The sequence below is a fragment of the Globicephala melas genome, chromosome 8 (genome assembly GCF_963455315.2).
Source record: "Globicephala melas chromosome 8, mGloMel1.2, whole genome shotgun sequence".
Taxonomy (NCBI): Eukaryota; Metazoa; Chordata; class Mammalia; order Artiodactyla; family Delphinidae; genus Globicephala; species Globicephala melas.
This window is the reverse complement of record NC_083321.1, coordinates 64,483,378-64,502,610: the sequence shown is the minus strand read 5'-3', so window position 1 is coordinate 64,502,610 and position 19,233 is coordinate 64,483,378. Positions and strand designations below refer to the sequence as shown.

General features: G+C 40.9%; 1 protein-coding gene and 1 long non-coding RNA gene across 7 annotated transcripts in view; one reads left to right on the top strand and one right to left on the bottom strand.

Annotated features, from left to right (window-relative positions):
- The window catches only part of GRM5 (glutamate metabotropic receptor 5), a 549,516-nt gene that overhangs the window by 516,710 nt on the left and 13,573 nt on the right, over positions 1 to 19,233 (top strand). For 5 of the 6 annotated variants that reach the window (XM_030835853.2, XM_060303882.1, XM_060303883.1 and 2 more), the window contains one exon: positions 13,851 to 13,946. The exons of the other annotated variant lie outside the window; for it this stretch is intronic. In XM_030835853.2, the coding sequence (XP_030691713.1) occupies positions 13,851 to 13,946 (96 nt within the window). The remainder of the gene's footprint in view (positions 1 to 13,850; positions 13,947 to 19,233) is intronic. 6 annotated transcript variants of the gene reach the window in all.
- Positions 1 to 19,233, bottom strand: part of LOC115841685 (uncharacterized) — a 256,481-nt gene that overhangs the window by 226,405 nt on the left and 10,843 nt on the right. The window contains exon 3 of the long non-coding RNA XR_009564941.2: positions 10,679 to 10,786. This is a non-coding gene — a long non-coding RNA (uncharacterized lncRNA). The remainder of the gene's footprint in view (positions 1 to 10,678; positions 10,787 to 19,233) is intronic.

Below are 19,233 nucleotides of genomic sequence, written 5' to 3'. Positions count from 1 at the left end.
AATGATACTATTAAAACAATGGGATGAAGAATAGAAGGAAAGTGGACAGGCAGTCCCTAGCCATAGACCTGTGATTAATACCTTGTGTCCAGTATAATGGAGTGGAGATGGTTCTCCTGAAGCTCATGTAAGAGCACAATCTGGCAGACCCAGGACTTGCTGAGACTGCTTCCCTCTCTTTGGGTGCCATTCCCACTCTTAGGCAACTGTAACTGTCCCAGTAAGCATGCCCTCGCCCAGCCCTCACCCCTCACATACATACAGGGACCAGGAACTCCCCAACCTCCCTCAACTACCACTACCTCCTCATCTTGGTCTTATCAAAGTCAAGTGATTTTAAAAGCTGAGAGAAATGGGAACTAAGATTTTTTGCAATATTTGGAAACACTTTGTGCGTTCCTCAGTAGCCTAAGAGACAGAGGAATAGAAAAAAGAAGGAAAAGTTTTGTGTGTGGATGTGAGATGGGAACAACCAAGGTGAAGGAAGAGGACTAGAAGAAGAAAGGAGGGTGACAAACAAAACAATTATGTTGAGAAAAGAAGAACTGGTGAATGACCATCTGTGTACAACAGAAGGGGAGAGCCGGTTTAGTTGGAGTCAGGTTTGCATAAATATTACTGCCTCACCTTTGATAAATGTTCTTGCTTTTACCATCTTCGTGGCTGCACGCATGCAGAAAAGCATTTGTTGAGTTGCTGCTATATGCCAGGCCCCATACTAGGTGTTTGTGAAAAGAACAGATGTGACCCTGCTCCCATGAAGTTTACAGGCTAATGAGCAGGACAGATCATAAACTAGTAAGCCAGCTAATATCTAGTTATAATTTGAAATGAGGGTATGAAGGAAGAGAATAGGGTTCTATTTGAGATTAACAGGGGCGACAGGCTGAGATAAAATGAAAAGAACATCACCTGTCTCCAGATCATTTTCAAATCCAGTCTAATTCACAGCAGCCTAAGTTAGGGCATGTGGGAGCATGTAAGCCAGGTCTGGACGGTGCTAAAAATCCAAGATTCATTAACCCACAGGATTTAACGGAGAAGATACAGGTCATATCCCGTAGGAGGACTCACAGTTTCATAAGTATTAGGGGACATGGAGAGAAAACAGGACAAAAAATTTTGTATCAGAACTGTTTGGGGAAAACCTTGCCGGGACATAGAAGTTATTAGAATGACAGGTAGGAAAATAACAGTAATAGGCACCTACTAAGATCAAGCATTTTTCATAAATTACCTCACCGATCCCCAACATTTCCACTTTGCAGATAGGGGGATTGTAACTCAGAAAGCGTCAGCAAGTCTCCTAATGTAACACAGCTAGTTTATGATATCCTTATGAGATGGAGGCAAACTCTGGGAAGCAGGGGTAGATTCAAGTTTTGTGAGACTCAAAGTTCATGCAGTTGAGGTCGGCGGGGGGGGCCTCTATTTAAGAGAAAGGTTGAAAAATGTGAATACGAAACTGGGAACAGGGCCTTGCAAGGGACTACTGTGAATGAGGGGCCCTGATGCCCCATTAGCTACAGAGCAAATCTGCTTCCATAGAGAAGCACGGAGGTGTGGGCTCCAATGGCTCTCAGATGGAGAAAACCAAGTTGCTAAGGGCAAACTGTAATCGAGGTCAACACTGAAGAGGGATCAGGCTTCCAATCTTCTAGGGTAGTAAGGGTCAAAAACAAGCAAAGGCAGCGGCTCAAGCCAGGAGATCAGGAAAAAGATGAAAAGATTTGAAAAACAGCACACTTGCCTGTGTCCCTTAAGCCATTTAAAATTTAAAGACAGAATAGCCCAACAAATGGCCCAGTTAGTGTTTATAACCAGCATTTTAGTGATAATAGGCATCATAGTTAACCAATCCAGTAACCTTGGGCAAGTTCCTTAATCTCCCCGTGTCCTAGTTCTTCCTCATTTGTAAAATAGGGATAATAGAAGTACCTAGTTCAAAGGGCTGTTGCAATGATTAAATCAGTAAACTTTGGTATAGAATGTGTCTGGTCTATTCCAAGGGTTCAGTAAATATTGGCTCTCACTGTCATTATTACCCAGCTTGGTCTGACTCCAAAGCTTTTCCAGTTTCCATGCACAATAATGTTAGGAAAAATTCCTGCTGGAAAACTACTCATCAGTCTTTAGGAAGAATAAATTATTTTGTCTGAAAACTCCTCAACCCTAAGATAGCAACCAGCAATGTTAAATTAATGCTACTGCAATGTTTCTTTCGGCTGGCCCTGTTCTCATATGGAGACCCTCCTTCTGGTCAACATTCTGCTCCTCCCTGAAAAGTTTTCCCTATGGAGGATGTTGTGTAAGCTTGTAAAGCACCTTGGAATTAGTTTTAAAACCTGTATCTTCCTGAGTTTCTACTGATTGTGAAACAAATAGCAATGTCAAAGGAAAGTACACAATGAAAAGGCAATGACTTAAAGATGATTCATATCTGAAAACAAGTTCTTACCCTAAGTGAGATTAAAATACAACCTTTGGGAGTTCTCTGGAAGCTAAATGAAAGGGTTTACTCAATACAAAATTTAACACTTTTCCATAATATTGCTATGCTGTAATTTATTAAACTATTCTCCAGTGGTTTGTTTTTTCTTGTTTTGTATAGTTTTTGCCATTTTATATATCACTGAAGGGAAAAATCTTTGCAAAGAAGCCTTCAAGCTTCTGTTGAATTATTTCTTTAGGATAAACTCCTCTGAATAGAATTACTGGGTCAATATAGCTGATTCTTTACATTTGAATTGGTTATTTGCATCGCTTCTTCAACTGTCAACTTCTACCTTCCTTTTATTTTATAAAGGACAGAGTACTATGTTCCCTGGCAGCTTCTCAAATACTTTTGCAACTTATATTCATTTCTGACATGATTTTCTGGGCCTATTGATCGTGCTCAGTTTTTGTTTTTAATCTGAAATCTCTGAATGAATCAAATTGACATTTCAAGTCTGGGCAAATGCTGTTTTTCTGTACATGGAGACCACAAGATCTGCCAGAACATGTAGTAAACCACTCTAATATGTTTACTTATGTATGGGCACAGAGAGGGCAGAAGGATGAGACTGAAGTGGGGAATTCCTTTGCAATATTTTTTTTTTTTCTTTTTTGGTGGAACGCGGGCCTCTCACCGCTGTGGCCTCTCCCGTTGCGGAGCACAGGCTCCGGACGCGCAGGCTCAGCGGCCATGGCTCACGGGCCCAGCCGCTCCGCGGCATGTGGGATCTTCCCAGACCGGGGCACGAACCCGTGTCCCCTGCATCGGCAGGTGGACTCTCAACCACTGCGCCACCAGGGAAGCCCCCTCTGGGAAGCTTTCTGAGCCATAGATTCCGTATCTGAATAATAATTACATTACTTAGTTTGTTGAGAAAATTAAATGATATAAGAAAAGCTTTCTGCAATATTTTAAATGCTATTCAAATATATTTCATAGTTTCTCTCCTTACTTTATCACTGTCAGGATCAAAAAGTAGGATGATCCTAAGGGTAATGTGTCAATAAATCTGAAAAATAAAATGTAGTGTGTGCACTCTGCCTCATACATCTTAAAATTAGAAACTGTGTTTCTGGGTGATCGCTAAAGATATCACCTAGGGTAGGTGCTCGATGCGAACTTTGCCTGGAGACCAAAGGTCTAGCCTGGTGTTTGAGTAAACCAACAGGGGAACAAGGTTGAATGTGCCCAGAGCTGTTATAAAGGTTGTACTGGTACAGAAGGAAAGTGGGGGCAATGACTGGACCGAAGTGAAGATTGAAAACTAAAGGCAGAAACATCCTGTCCAAAGCCAGGGAGGCAAAGGGAAAGGGAGAACTGAGAAACAAAAACTGGCTCCTAAATTTGCTATAATCGGCTCAAATAGGATGGCGCCTGGAAGAGAATTCCAAAATCGTCACTGAGTAAAGCCAGGACCACTTTTATGTGGATCTATAACTGACTAGGTAACAGATAAGTACATAGGGACACTAAGCTTTGTTTTCTTCATTTGTCTCTTCTTTGTTTTTCTTGATGTTTTCCTAGTCTAGTGACATGAAAGGTAATTGAGGGAAATATGCAGCAAATCTATGCCGGCCAATACCAATTCTGCAAACACATGCAACCAAAAACTTTATCTAAGTCCTTGTAAGTGCTTGGACTTGTGATAGTTCTCGCTAGTTAATCAGTCTGAGAACGCAACACTGAACAGATAATAACTGGTTATTTTGGGTTCCTGGACTCAGTTCCAATTATGGGAGGGTTCTCCCCACACCAACAAGCAATTCTTTGAACACCAACTGGGTGTCTTGACAATTCAACTCACTTGTGACACTACCTATCCAAAGACAACATCAGATCCCACAGGTTAAGGGTTCAGTCCCACAAGTCTGCCCTCCCCTACAGCTGTCACCAACCAGCTACAGATTGGAGGTTCCCACAACCCCTACCTTGGAAGTCAGAGCCAGTCCCAAGTCCAAGTTGTATTTCTGACTTACTGGCGATAAATCAGAGGTTCCCATAATCCCCTCCTCAGCTTGGATAAACTTGCTATAGTGGCTCACAGAACTCAGAGAAACACCGTACTTACTAGATCACCGATTTATTGTAAAAGGATAGAACTCAGAACAAGATGGAAGAGATGAACAGGGCAAAGTATGTAGGAAGAGACACAGAGCTTCCAGGCCCTCTCCAGGCACTGCACTCTGAACATCTCTACAAGTCACCAACCTGGAAGTTTCCAAACCTGTCCTTTGGGTTTTTATGGAGCCTTCCTTACATAGGTATGATTGATTAAATCACTGATCATTGGCAACTGAAATCAATCTCCAGCCCCTTCCCCTTCCCTGGAGGTCAAAAGGGTGGGATTGAAAGTTCTAACCCTCTAATCACATGGTTCGGTCCACTGGCAACCAGGCCCCATCCTTAGCTGAGTTCCGAAAGTCACCTCATTAATATCACAGAAGACACTTTTATCACTCTCAATACTTAGGAAATTTCAAGAGTTTTTAGAGCTGTGAGCCGGGAACGGTGGAGAAAGACCAAATGTATATGAAAAATATATTTTGGTCATCTGAAATCTTATAAATCACAATACTGCACTAGTTGTGACTACAGTTACCATAGCTTTTGATAAGTGAACAGTAGTGTTTGTACCATGGTTATAAGGGCCAACTGTTTAGGCATTCTCTAAATGTGGATTATTGACAACACAATACTGTGCTTTACCCCGTCCATCTCCCTCCTTTTTTTCCTATACAAATCTAACTCTATGAAGACTCTCACACTTTTTATATTCAATAATATGTATAAAAAAGGAACACTATTTAAAAGAATACAAATGGTTAGGTAAGATAAAGTATTTGGTAGTAACTTGCTTCTTTAGGGTTTTCATAAACACACACACACACACACACACACTTATAAATACCTAGGCATAAGTAAATGTTATAAACAACCTTAGAAATTCTTGGACTCAGCCTTGGTAGAGAAAGTAATGAAGCAAGGTAAGAGGTAGGAGGATGCTGGCATTAGAGAATCTAAAATCTAATTCACAGTGGCTTACATTATAAAGAAACCAATCTCACATAAAAAAGAAGTTCTGGGCTTCCCTGGTGGCACAGTGGTTGAGAGTCTGCCTGCCGATGCAGGGGACACGGGTTCGTGCCCCGGTCTGGGAAGATCCCACATGCCGCGGAGCAGCTGGGCCCGTGAGCCATGGCTGCTGAGCCTGCGCGTCCGGAGCCTGTGCTCCGCAATGGGAGAGGCCACAACAGTGAGAGGCCCGCGTACCGCAAAAAAAAAAAAAGAGGCTAATTCAGTGGCTCAGAGACATTGCCTAGGACCTATGTTCTTTTAATCTTCCATGCCACCATTTTTTGCAATGTTGCCTTAACTTCTCTCATGCCTGCTGCATGGTTGTAACATTGTCAGGTATCACATCCAAACAACTGTCCACAGCAAAAAGGGACCATGTTTTCCAGTGCTTTCTTGATAAGACTAAAAAAATCATTAGAAATGTCCAGAATACCCTCTCCCATGATCATTGGCTGAAACGGAGAGTAAAATGGGTCACCATCATCATCTTAGTCTAATCAGCATCTAACTCCTCAATGTCAGAATGGGATAGCTTGGTATGAAGAATGGGGCTATATGAAAGAGAGGCAAATACTTTTTTTAAAATGAGGATCTTTTGTACAACCTTCTGTGTTTTACCTGCCAATCATTTTCCTTATATTTTTTGCTTATTCCATAAGCTTCCTGCCCATAGTGGCTATTTCACTTTTCTACCCATACTTTCACAAACCTCAAATTCCACCCCTTCTCCTCTCACTGATTATCATTCCAACTTTGAGAGATCTCATGTCGTTTCTCATGAGCTTGCTCATCTTTCCTCCTCCCCACCTGAATATTTTCCCATAACATGGTTCTCCTTTTATTCATTCATTTATGCATATATTCATTCAACAAATATCATCACCCGTAATAAGCTTGGCAATGTCATAGGCACTGGAAAGATGGCAGTGAAGAAAACAGTCTAATATGCTTCATAGAGCTCACATTTTTTTGAAGGTTCTACTGGGAAAAAAGACAGTAAATAAAACAAATAAGTAGAATATAAATTATGGTGGATAAGATAAAAGCAGGAAATGGTAGGAAGAGTGAGGTCACAGTTGCATTTTTAAACAGGGTGGTCATGGCAGGCTATATTGAGAAAGGAACATTTGAGAAAAGATTTAAAGGAGGTAATCTCTCAAGATATTTTGTGGGGAAGCACTGAAGGCAGAGGAAATGACCAAAGCAAATGGCACTTTGGTGGGAGGATGCCTGGTGTCTTCAAGCAGAACAAAGTGGGGAAGGGGGAAAAAAGTAAGTTATGGGATCAGAGAAACAGTAGAGGGAGAAGATTATACAGGACTTTGTAAACCGTTATAAGAAATTTAGATTTACTCAGGGAGATGGGTTGAGCAGAGAAGCGATAAAAAAGATGTTTGTATTGACGGGATTATCCTGGTTGCTGTCTGAAGCCTGCATATGGTTAGGCGGGGTTGGGTGGTGGGGAGGGTTTTCGTAAGGACAGAAGCAGGGCCAGTTTGGGAAGCCAGTGTAATTTTCATAGTAAAAGATGACAGTGGCTTGGACCAGGTAGTAAATAGAGGGGGTGGTAAGAAATGGTCAGATTCCGGGTATGGTGTGAAGATGAAGCCTGCAGTATATGCCAACTGGTTAATTATGAAGTATAAGTGAAAAAAGTGTGTTCTTTCCTTTCATTCTGTAATTGTTTTATCTCAAAACTCTACACTAGGTATTCCCTTTCCCCAAACATTTTTAATTTTTTTCCTCTCTTCCTTGGTCTCTTGACCTAAGTCTACAAAGTTGCTTCAGTTTCCACTTCATAAAAACAAAACAAAACCAAGCAAAACAAACAACAATAATAACAACAAAGCCCTTTGGAGATTTGATAACCCCCCCAAGTTACCTTTCCATTTTATTCATTTATTCATCCACATATTCATTCACAAGTTTTATTCACTCATCATCTTTTTGTAATTCTCTAGTTTTCTAGGTTTATGCTTAATCTTAGCCTCAAAACTCTGCCTTCTTGACAGAAATTTTGGTGTGAAAATCACTTACTGGGTTTTCTGTGACGAAGTGATTTGTTCTATAACTCCTTCAATAATTTTTATTTTTGAGGAAAAGACTCTTTCCTTCCATATCATTTATCTCTGCTCATACCATACTTCTATTCTGAATAACAGAATGCAGTTGAAGAAAAGAGGATTTAAGTTTACTTCGTAAATGGGATGCATTCATAATGGTTTAGATGAGAAATTTCCTTTAAAAACACCCTCCTACACACTAACTCCCCAATCCTCCTCTCCTGCCCTATTGGTGACCATTCCATATTGAATTTACACAGAAAACATACATGAAATTTCCAACATTTTCCATCTTCCTTTCATTGACCTCTAATAGAGACCACTGTTGGGGTTTTTTTTCCCCCTCTAAATATTTTAAAGGAGGATGGGATAAAGTAAAATGTGTGTACGGTGGTTTCTACACATAGGAGAAAATGTCTCCCTGTGGTTTGCACTAAACTGAACGATACCTAGTGTGGGAGCAGAAAACGAGCTGGGCATCGTTCAGAGTTCAGAAGAATTAGCTCAACGCTCCTTCAAAGAGTGGAGTATGCGGCATAGTGGGAGTCAGTGTGGGAGAGAAGATGGGAAAGAGAAAACTATTTCTCAAGATAATTTTAGCCACTGGAAGGAACAACACTTTGGGCAGGACAAGGCCTTGACTAAATTATGGAGTCAGAGAAATGTGCCTCTGGCACCTTCAGCTTTCTCCTCTTCTGTCCCTTTTTTCCCTCTACTCCTGAGACCTCCAGGATCTCAATGCCGTTTTCCCCCTCTCATCTCAACCACATACTCAGAGAGTCTGCAATATGTATCAGAAAACATGGGATAGCTACTCACAACAGCACTTGCTTCATGGGCCTCCTCACTCGTGGATGATGGAAACTCTTTGCACTTGACATTAAGGGAAGGTGAGAGAATTTACCATGGAATCTTCCTAGCATCTCAGAAACAGTATCGTGTTGGGAAATTCCAATTACACATATTGGTCTTTGTTTCACCCACTGGACTTTTCCCTTCTAAACCATTTGAAGGCTCTGTCTGTAATCCCTATTTCTTGATAAAGACCCTCCTTCAATTTCAACCTCTTCATTAAACACTCCATTTACTGTATTTTCTTTACCTTAAAACCTGGTTCTCTCCTAAGGACATTCCTTCCCCTGTAGGCCTTTCATAGGTTACTTATCCTTCCACATCACATATTCCTCAGGGCACAGAGCTGGGGGTCAGCAACTCCATGCTACTTCCAGACATATGTCACACAGAAATGTAAAAGTGAAAGACCGCCTTCACTGAGACTCTTGACATCTAGTTATCCCTCTATCTTTCAACTTTCTTTAAAATTACTATTTACTACCAACTTCTAGGTAAAGAATTTCTGTCCACCCCAAGCTCTGCTATCGTTCTGGGTTACTTTAGTGTCTATATAATAAAGAGGAAACCATCACCATGGGCTCATTTCTCAATTGTAATGAGTAAATTCTAATGCAATTAGAATTATCGTTTTAGCCATCCTACCTCTAGTAAACATATTACCTGAATCTCCCTCCCATAAGGAGTCCTTATGTCTTAATATCAAACTCTCCCTTTTCCTTCTAGCTTCAGGCATCATCCCCACAATACCTGCTATTTCACCTAATACACACATTCTTCTTTGAATTTATTCATTTTATTCTGGTCTTTCACCTCATTCTGGACTCATTTATCCATTCTGGACCACATAGCCTATATAGAAATTTCAGTAATCCAGTGTCTAGTAGATATTGGGAGAGACAGGGGAAAGGGAGTAAAGAAATGGAATTTTTTATTCAAATCATTATGGAGAAATTACATTTACTATCCAATCCTTAGTGATTACCCCCATATCTTTTAAATTCACCAGATGAACATGGGCTCTTGTAGAACTGAGTAAAGAGGAACTAGAGCTTCCTGGACAAAGGAGGTACAAAAGGAATCAAAAAAAAAAAAAAACTTCATAGACGGCAACTAAAGCTAATTTCAGAACAAATCATTCTTAAATCTCTTAAACCTATTGTGACAGATTTTCACGCTAAGATTATGGCCCAGAAACCAAAGTGTCAAAGCTATATTGAGCACAGATCTACAAGTCTGGAGACTGTAAAGGGAAAAAAATAGCAGATTGAAGAACGCTGAATTCAGTATCTAGCATATAGCAGGTACTCAGAAAACATTTAGAGGGAATGCTTCCACTAACAGTGTTAGAGGAGTTTCTGAACAGGTAGAATGAGCAAGTCTGTAAACCTTCCCTCCACCACCCCATAGTTTACCTGCTCTCTGTGGGCACTTTCAACCGTTCTCGCGGTATTTGCAGTCATCTGTATGCTAATGGCTCCCAAGTACATAATAGTCCCCTAACTTCTGGATTCTTAAACCCATGTGCCTACTGAATTTGTCCAATTGTATGTTCCACCAGCATCTCAAACCCAATATTCCAAAATGAAGCTTTTTATTTCTTCCTCCAAATATACTCCTTCTCCTATATTTTCTTAACTTAGTTAAGTGCACCACCCAAGGCAATAACCGAGGTAGCATTCTGCACTTCTCTCTCTTAAACTCATCGATGATCCTACTCATTCTACCTCCTAAATATTTTTGAAACTGTTCTCTCATTTTCCTCCTATTATCACTACCCCAAGGAATTATCTCAACATCTCTCACATGAACTATTACAATAGAATGAGTCGCTCTATCTCTAGTTCCATTCCCTCAAGTCCGTAGTATTTTATCTAAATGTCAACTCTGACCACATTTTTTTCTTAGCCTCTCCATCCACACCATGCATTTTACCTTGTGTTATTTACCCTAGGTTACAGTAAAAAACACCAAGCACTGTTTCCCCGTGCACACCATGCTGTTTGCTCTTGATGTCTCTTCTGCCTGCGTACCCATCTTTTCATACTGCATTCCTACTCATCTTTCAAGATTTACCCTGGGATCATATCTCACTGAAGTTTTTCCTGCCATTCTAGTATGGGTTAGGAGTCCTTCTTGCATCCGTTTCTATAATAAAACTTCTCACGTTGTTTGAAAATTATCTGCTTACCTTTCATCCTCCCACTCCAGGCTATGAACTTATCAATGGCATAGAGTTATCCACGTGCTCCTTATCACAGTGCCTTGCACATGGGGTATTCAGTAAATGGTTTGAATGCTGTAAATTAAACATATGTAGTGAGTGCATCTATAGGAACCCAAATGAGGGAACACGATGTAAAGTCCTACACTAGCTCCTCCACTAGCCATCCTTATTAACTCTACTACTTATTTGCAAAATGGGGCCTAGAAAAGGTAAATAATAAGTCTTCATAGTTTTGTTTCTAAAATTACTGACATTGTTACTTATACGGAAGATGAATGGAAATAAGATGAGCGTTGGAGTCATTTTCTAATACTGGGTTCCCCATTCATAAACCTTGTAAGCTTGGGCTTACGGACGCTGATCCTCAAGGCCTGCCTCTTTGGAGTAAGGAAAATAGCACCTATTCTGTAGGGTAGTTTTAAGAATTGAAGATAATATACCAAAAAGAACCTGGAACATTCAATATTCTGTTAGCATTATTATTTCTATTATGACCTTGAATATAATCACAAAGCATTTTATTTGAAAACTGAGTTAATATTTGTAAAGCACGTAAAACAGTACCTCAAAAGTATGTGTGTACATGTGTGTGTAACTGTGTGTATATCTCTGCTTTAGTAAGTGCCTAAAAGATATATGAATTTATTACATAAGAGAAGTAATTTTCACTGATATTTTATTAGCTATAAACTCTGAAAAGCTTTAACTATTTTAATTGACAGTTCTAGAGTTCTGCAATAAGCCCAAATGGAAAGAATTATACACCTGCAGCAGAGACTATAGAAGCATTATTAGCTACTTTAAACAGCACATTATGGTGAATGGAACAATGAATAAGTGAATGAATGAAAATGTGGTTTATTTAAGTATCTGGTAAACATAGTTAAGCTGTAATTATAGTTATAGACAGGAAGAAGTGTCCCAACCAAAAGCAAAGATAAGCTTCCCAATCTGTAAATGACATTTTCTCCTTGGATACAAGAACTATTTGAAACTTCTAAATAAGTCTAATGTATCTCTTGCTTTATTGGAATAAGTCGGGATTTGTATTTTTTATTTTGTTTTGTAAAATCTTTTACCAAAAGAGAGTGGGTTATGAGAGAATAAGATGTTTCATAAGCAGGGGCACCTGGCAGAGTGTGTGCCTATGTGTGTGTGTACATGAGAGAGACAGACAGACAGAGCGACATAGATAGAGACAGAAAGAAGAGCTTTGGGGCATGAAGAGTGTAGATGTCCTAAATTAGCTATGAAAAAATTTAAATTAACTGGAAATTAGCCTACCAGAAGATATTCAAAATACTTTTAAGGAACCCTTTGTAAGGAACCATGAATACTTCTATTATTCTATTAATATTCTTTTAATTTAAGCTCTAGAGCAGCATTCTGCCTATGCAACCCAATTCACAAATAAACACAAAAAATTTCTATTGAAATGTGGAATGCCCTTTGATGATTGGTACTTCACAAGGGATCCTCTTCCAAGGTGTTTTCTTTGGTGAAATAAAAGCTGCTCAATCTGGTTTGGTCCGATGCTTTACCTTCTCAAAGAAAGTCTTTTAAGTTCTTTTCCTCTCTTCTTTATGGCTTAGACCTAAAGTTACTGTGTACATACTGTCTTCTCCCCTTCCTTCTCCCATGAGACTGTGAGCTCTATGAGGCAGGACCTGAAGATTATTTATCTCTCTATCCCTAGGACAAAGCCCATTGCCTAGAATTTAATAGATGCTCAACTAATGTTCACTGAAGAAGGTAATCCATTTTGCTTGACTTAACGAGCCATTTCACTTTCACTCAAATACTAAATACTTTTCACATCTAAGAAGAGAAAAAAGTTATGAGCAAGCCCTTTATCCCAGGACAAATAATGATTTTAATTTTGTTGCCTTTTGTTTTATTTAACATGAATTTTGAGACAGCAGGAAAAGAAAACTTTTTTTAAAAGTGACTATATCAAGAGTAAACAGGTCTTCTGACAGTCACTTTATCACTACCTGCTGAATAACAGGAACGTGGATGAAGCGGCACCAGATCAGGCTCCAGATTTAGAAGGGAAAATGTAATAAAGATAATAAACCTTAAGAGCCTTGGACGCTTGCAAGCTCTACTGACTATTACTCTCTACTCACTAGGCTTGTGATTTTGGTCAAGTCAGTTAACTAAGTCTCAGTTTCCTCATTTGGCAAATGGGGTAACAATGCCTCTTTAATTACCCCACAGGCTTAAACTGATGAATTAAAAAAAGAGATTATTTCTGTGAAAGCATGTTGGCTCTGAAAACTGTCATACAAGTATAAGGGTTCATCTTGATGCACCACGTAGCAGACAAATGTTGGAAACCTCTTAACTTATTTTAGATGAAATTTCTAGTACCTTCCAGATGTGGCGAATTGTTAACTCTGATATAAAAGCTGTTTAAGGCACTCACCACAATGCAAGCAGCCCAATACTGACTGTCACACTTCAGCTTAATGGTTATGTAAACCTCTCACATCCAAGGAACGTCTCTTTTCTCTTTTGGCATCACCAGTCTCTAGTATCACGCTCAGACACAGTACCACTCATGGAAGGTTCATTAATGATAAGAATGACTTTTTAAACTAGATGGCAAACACATTATAATGGCTAAAAGTGTAGGTTCTGAACTTAGATTCCTGTGTCCAAAATCCTGGATCAATCTACTTAATCCTTAAAATCTTAAGTTTCTGCTTCAGTAAAATGGATACAATGATAGCAGAGGCTCTGCCACAAGTTGTTGCCAGGACTACATTTGGGTCAAATTCCAGCACCAGGTCTGGCATATGGTAAACACTAAATTCTAATGTACTGATATTCATCTTTTTCTTAGAGGCTATGAATTACATCCTTTTTCCACTGACTATTAAATATGATCAACAGGCAATGTAAAAGGGTAGATCACATGTGGCTCACCCAAGGAGTAACAAAATTACCCCCCAGTGTTATCGATATACCATCACAACCATCTATAGCATCACAGGTCAGCCACCGCAGTGAAAGCAGGAGCCCTGTTCGGGCGAGGGGCCACCCTCTGCAGCCCCAGCTCTTCCTCAGCCCGGCCAGGGAAGCACACAATCACATCTCTCTGTTTGCTCCTGTCCCTGTTCGTGCTCACCAGGTACAAAGACAGGAGACTGGCCCAGCACAAGTCGGAAATAGAGTGTTTCACCCCCAAAGGGAGTATGGGGAATGGTGGGAGAGCAACAATGAGCAGGTAAGCAAAGTGTGAGTGGCCTGAGGTGGTGTGAACTAAATGTACGCAAGCTACAGGAACAGGTGGCTCCCTGGTCTGGGTCCTCACTCCACCGTGCCTCCCGTGCAGTGTGTCCAACCTGGGCCACCACTGGGTTTCTACGTGCGTTTGATTTGCAAAAACCCACGCCACCCACGTGTGAAGTGACGGGAGCCTCCTGTCCCGGACGCTGCTGTTCCCCAGGGTTGTGCGCTTTGCATGTCTGAAGCCTCAGCTCACAGTCAGTGTCCCTGTGGGTTTTAAATTACTGGTTACATGCTTCTGTGGAGTTTGCAAAGTGGAAGAGATTGGAGGAAATACACATTTCAGGACGATCCAATTGCTTAACAAAAACAAATGCAAAAGCCTAGGACTGGTTTTGAGGGAAGGACTGCAATGGAGGGGAGACTCCAGCCCTGATCCCACAAGCCTGGGAATTCATCTGACTTACTTTGAATGAAATGTCATCTCACAGCCAAGGGCAAATGCCAGGCCAAACGAGCGAACTGTAGAGGCCACAGGCTTTTCGTGAACTGAAATCAGGAAAGCTAGTCCTCCTCTAGCTACCGTAGCTTTGCAGCTCCCTTCCTTCTCTGTGTTTGGTGGTGAACACACCCTGTCGCTGCGCTGTGCATGTTCCGTCATACCAGGCCCTCCCAACCAAGCTGTGCCCAGGAAACTGGGGTAGCTGGAACTATAAGCATCGACTAAGCTTTGTCTGCATGAAATAAACGTGCTTTATTGCATGGGACTGGGTTTCAAGAAAAAGGCTCTGGAGATAAAGAAGGCTGGAGGAGCCCTGAGTTGGGAAATTGTCCCCCATGAACTAACTCCCCACCCCTAATTTGTTGTGGCTTTTCCCAATCCATCTGTGGTACTGAAGTGTGGGAGGGAAGCTCTCGCAAATCAGCCTGGATTAAAGGAAAGGGGAAGTGCAGAAGATACAGTGTGTACATATGTGTGCCCATGTGCTGAGAGCAGAGCTTGAGATCCCGCTGCAGAGCAAGAAGAGAATCTAATCCCGTGAACTTTCACCTCCAAATGTTGTTCGATTCCACAGTAGTGGGTGCCTTCTGGTTTTCAAAATGATGTCTAACTTTCTACAAGGACACTGCACAACTTCTGGGGGCCGTTCACATCACAGTCTGTGAAAATGATGCCCTGAACTGTGCAGTGTACAGCCTGAGCCATCATTCACAGCAGCCCTGGTCAAGAGCTTGGCTGACTTCGTTCACGGCTCCCAGAAACAAGGCAGTGAGAGCACGTGTACACGTGCAGGCACATATGTGTGCACACTAGTGTATCTGATAGTCTTATACCCACAATCCCTTTATACAGCTTTCTTTGGATCTCAGTGTGTCTGGAAGATAAGCCTCAGTGGATCATTTTGTGGCGGGTAACTCAACAGACTGCTACTGGGGCTCCTAGTTTCCTTCCATTCAGATATGACTAAGTGGCACAATTCCTCTACTTGAAAATCATTCAGACAGCATCAGAGTTGACAGGACACGGTGAAAATGACTGCATCAAATGAGCGCAGGGGCTCTGTCCAAAGTGACCTGTAATTTGAGGCACTGTCTCGGACTGGAGTTCCCAAGCGTAGCAAACTTGGCTGCCTATCAAACATCCTAAGGCAAAGTCTTGGTCAGCACAACCTAGGAATCTGTAGTGTAACAAGTTTCCAAGGTCATTCAGATTTAGTCAGTCCATAAACCGATATTCTGAAATAATCCACTTGTGTAGGAGATGACGTGAAGCTATTCATGGAAAACATAAGGTCTCAATTCCATCATGCGGTATTCTTGAGAGAGTTTAGTCAGTGCTTGGAACTCAGATCTGATCAGCCTAGCGATTAGATTTGCTCAAGGCTGTCTTGTTTGAGAATGGGGGTGGGGGGGGGAGGAGGGAGACGGAAGACAGCAAGGGGATCCCAGCTTCCTTGGGTCAGGTCCAGATCTACAAAGGTAGCCACTCAATGTGTTACACTGTAATGGTCTAAATTTCCCTACAATAGTAAGATACCATTCAGCATTTGCTTGAATATAGCCAAGGTAATGGCAAGGCTTATTACACTGATATGTTCTGCTAGGCAGAGGGGAGCAGTGTATGCTGCAGTTAAGAGAGTTCTGATGGAGCAAACACCTCAGCCTCACAGATAAGCATAGTTAAGTAGAAACAAATGATCTTCCCTTCCTACTTTTTCTTTCCATTTCTTTAACATCAAGTAAAAACTGACAGAGAGAAAGCATATATGGGAGGAGTCCTATTTGTTTATATGAATACACACAAAAAATATTTATCCAAAAGAGATAAGTTTAAAATGAATATTAAGAGAAAGATATTAAGATATCAGAGAGGAGACAACTGCAATGTATACTATTTCTAAATAAGGGGTTAGAGTAGTTAATCCCAATTTGCTTGTTCTGGAATAGAATGGAAGGGCTGGAAAAAGCATAACTGTATGAAACTTTCATAGATACTTTTAGTACCAGCTGATAAGGCCCTCTTTCTTATCCATTCCCACTCCTCCCCCCAGTTGCTTCCCAGAGTCACAGTCAAGCATCCTATTTACTCTGCAAACATCTGGGCTGATTCTGCAGCCATTACCAAACAACCAGTCCCAGGGAGGGACCGAGGGAAGCTCCAACAACCACAGAAAACCAGGAGTGTCGCCCGGCATCTCATTTGCCTATGTTTTCTATGATGACACTACAGAATGGACCGGACCCTATGAAGTCATGCCTGGGGAGATCCTTGCAGAGCCATGTTGCCGGGCAGGAGAGAAGGAGTTTTACAAGGCGTGCAGTCATAGCACGGCACAACAGCATGACCTTATCTGCAACACTGGCAGGGCCTTAGAGACACCCCCTCACATCTCCCCCCTCGCCCCCCGACTTGGAAAGGAAAAGGAACACTGTATGTATCCCTAACACTCTAGCTTCCTGAAATACTATGTCGCCGTTTTCCCTTTATGTGAACATTCTTTTTCTTTCTGACTATAGCATAACTTGTCACCTTTTCATATTTTCACAGTGGACAGTCTAAGTGTGTTTCAGAGCAGTCTTCCTGATTGCAGGAGAAGTGAAAGAGAGTCCTAAACAGGGAGGTGCTCTAAGAACCAGAAATTCTCTAAGCACTGTTATGTGGGAGTTCATACGGAGATGGTCCGCTCTCGGGATTGGCTAAATCCTCAACAATGAATGTTACTATTGCCTGTCTCAGCAGGGGGATTCCACCTCAGTGCTCCCTGGAATCTGCATTCTGATGTGCTCGTGTTATACCCCATGAAGGAGAGGCACAGATATTGAGTCTCCCAGTCTCTCTTTGAGAAAGGGACCCCTTAATCAAATGATACAGATCTAAAGCCCTCATTCAGTGCCTGAAGGAAGGAGGGTGGTAGGGGGTTCTTTTTACTGTTGCTACGTCATGATATCAGTTATGTGAAAGATCAACCCCTAGTCAGCTGAGTAACTGCTTTTCACCTAGTAGATGCGGCATCTAATTTTAGTGGGTATAATTGTTCAATAACACCTTAGGGAATCTAGTAACAGCAATGTAATAATAGTCATTATTAAATGAGTAAGGAACTCAGATTTGAAAGTAAGCCCAAAATGTGATACCTGTGTTAGGATTTTTTTGCCTCTCATCCCTTCAATTATTTCTTCCTCCATGTAATGATCATTTACTAAGCATCTACTATAAGCCAAGCACTGACAAGACTCTGGAGATAAATGGATGACCAAGTCAAGACTAATGCCCTTGAAAATCAATTGTCTATCGGGAAACAGAGTCAGAAAAAGAGATCACTGCAGTGCAAATATGGAACCCCTCTCCCATAGAACAATTGTTTATCATATTAACTCCTCATTTAGTATCATAAACAATAACCAATGCCAGTGCAAATAGAATTAAGAGTAATAGAAACTAAATAATAATAAAATAAACCTGAATCGAGTGTTCAGAAACAGCTAGGCACATAGTTATATACAATTCAGAGTCCATAAAATGCTCAATCTAAAGACAGAGTGGCAGATCGGATAAAAATACAAGAGCCTACAATATGCTGCCTACAAGAGACCCACTTCAGGGCAAAGGACACACACAGACTGAAAGCAAAGGGATGGGAAAAAGACATGTCATGCAAACAGAAATGACAAAAAAGCAGGGTCCCAACACTCGTATCAGACAAAATAGACCTTAAAACAAAGGCCATAAAGAAAGATAAAGAAGGACACTGTATAATGATAAAAATTCAGAGTCCACAGAAGAGAAAGAGGCTGCCTTTGCAGAGGCCAGCTGGGTGCTGAGCCATAGGCTAGGATGGCTACAGTAGTCTTCTCTTCACTCCTCCCCAAAGTCAACTTCAAATTAATGCTATAACTTATATTTAGAGATGTTCTAAAACGAGTAAGACTAATAATAACAATTGCTTCCATTACTGTAATTACTATGCATCAGATACTGGGGTAGTCCCTTCACAAATGTTATACATTAAGTTCTCACAAGAACATTATAAGCAAGATATTTTTCCTTTCCATGGCATATATGAGATCATACAGTATTTGTCTTTATCTGCCTTATTTAACTTAATATAATGCCCTCAAGTTTCATTCACGTTGTCACAAATAGCAGGATTTCCTTCTATTTCAAGGCTGAATAATATTTTCTTTATGCACATTTTCTTTATCCATTTGTCCATCAGTGGACTCAAGTTGCTTCCGTATCTTGGCTATTGTAAATAATGCTGCAACGAACATTAGGGTACAGATATCTTTTCAAGATATTGATTTCATTTCTTTGGATAAACACCCAGCGTTGGAATTGCTGGGTTCACATGGCAGTGTGATTTTTAACTTTTTGAGGAACCTCCAAACTGTCTTCCACAGTGGCTGCACCAATTTATATTCCCACCAAAGTGTGCAAGGGTCCCCTTTTCTCCACATCCTTGCAAACGCTTGTTATTTCTTCTCTTTTGGATCAGAGCCATTCTAACAGGTCTGAGGTGATATCTCATTGGGGTTTGGATGCACATTTCCCTGATGATTAGTGATGTTGAGCACCTTTCCATGTACCCGATGGCCATCTGTATGGCTTCTTTGGAAAAACGTCTCTTCAGAAGCGACACATTTTCTTTATCCATTTATCCACCAATGGACATTCAGGTTGTTAGGCTACTATGAATAATGCAGCAATGAACATGGGGGTGCTAATACCTCTTTTGAGATCCTGATTTCAATTTTTTGGATATATACCCAGCAGTGGGATTGCT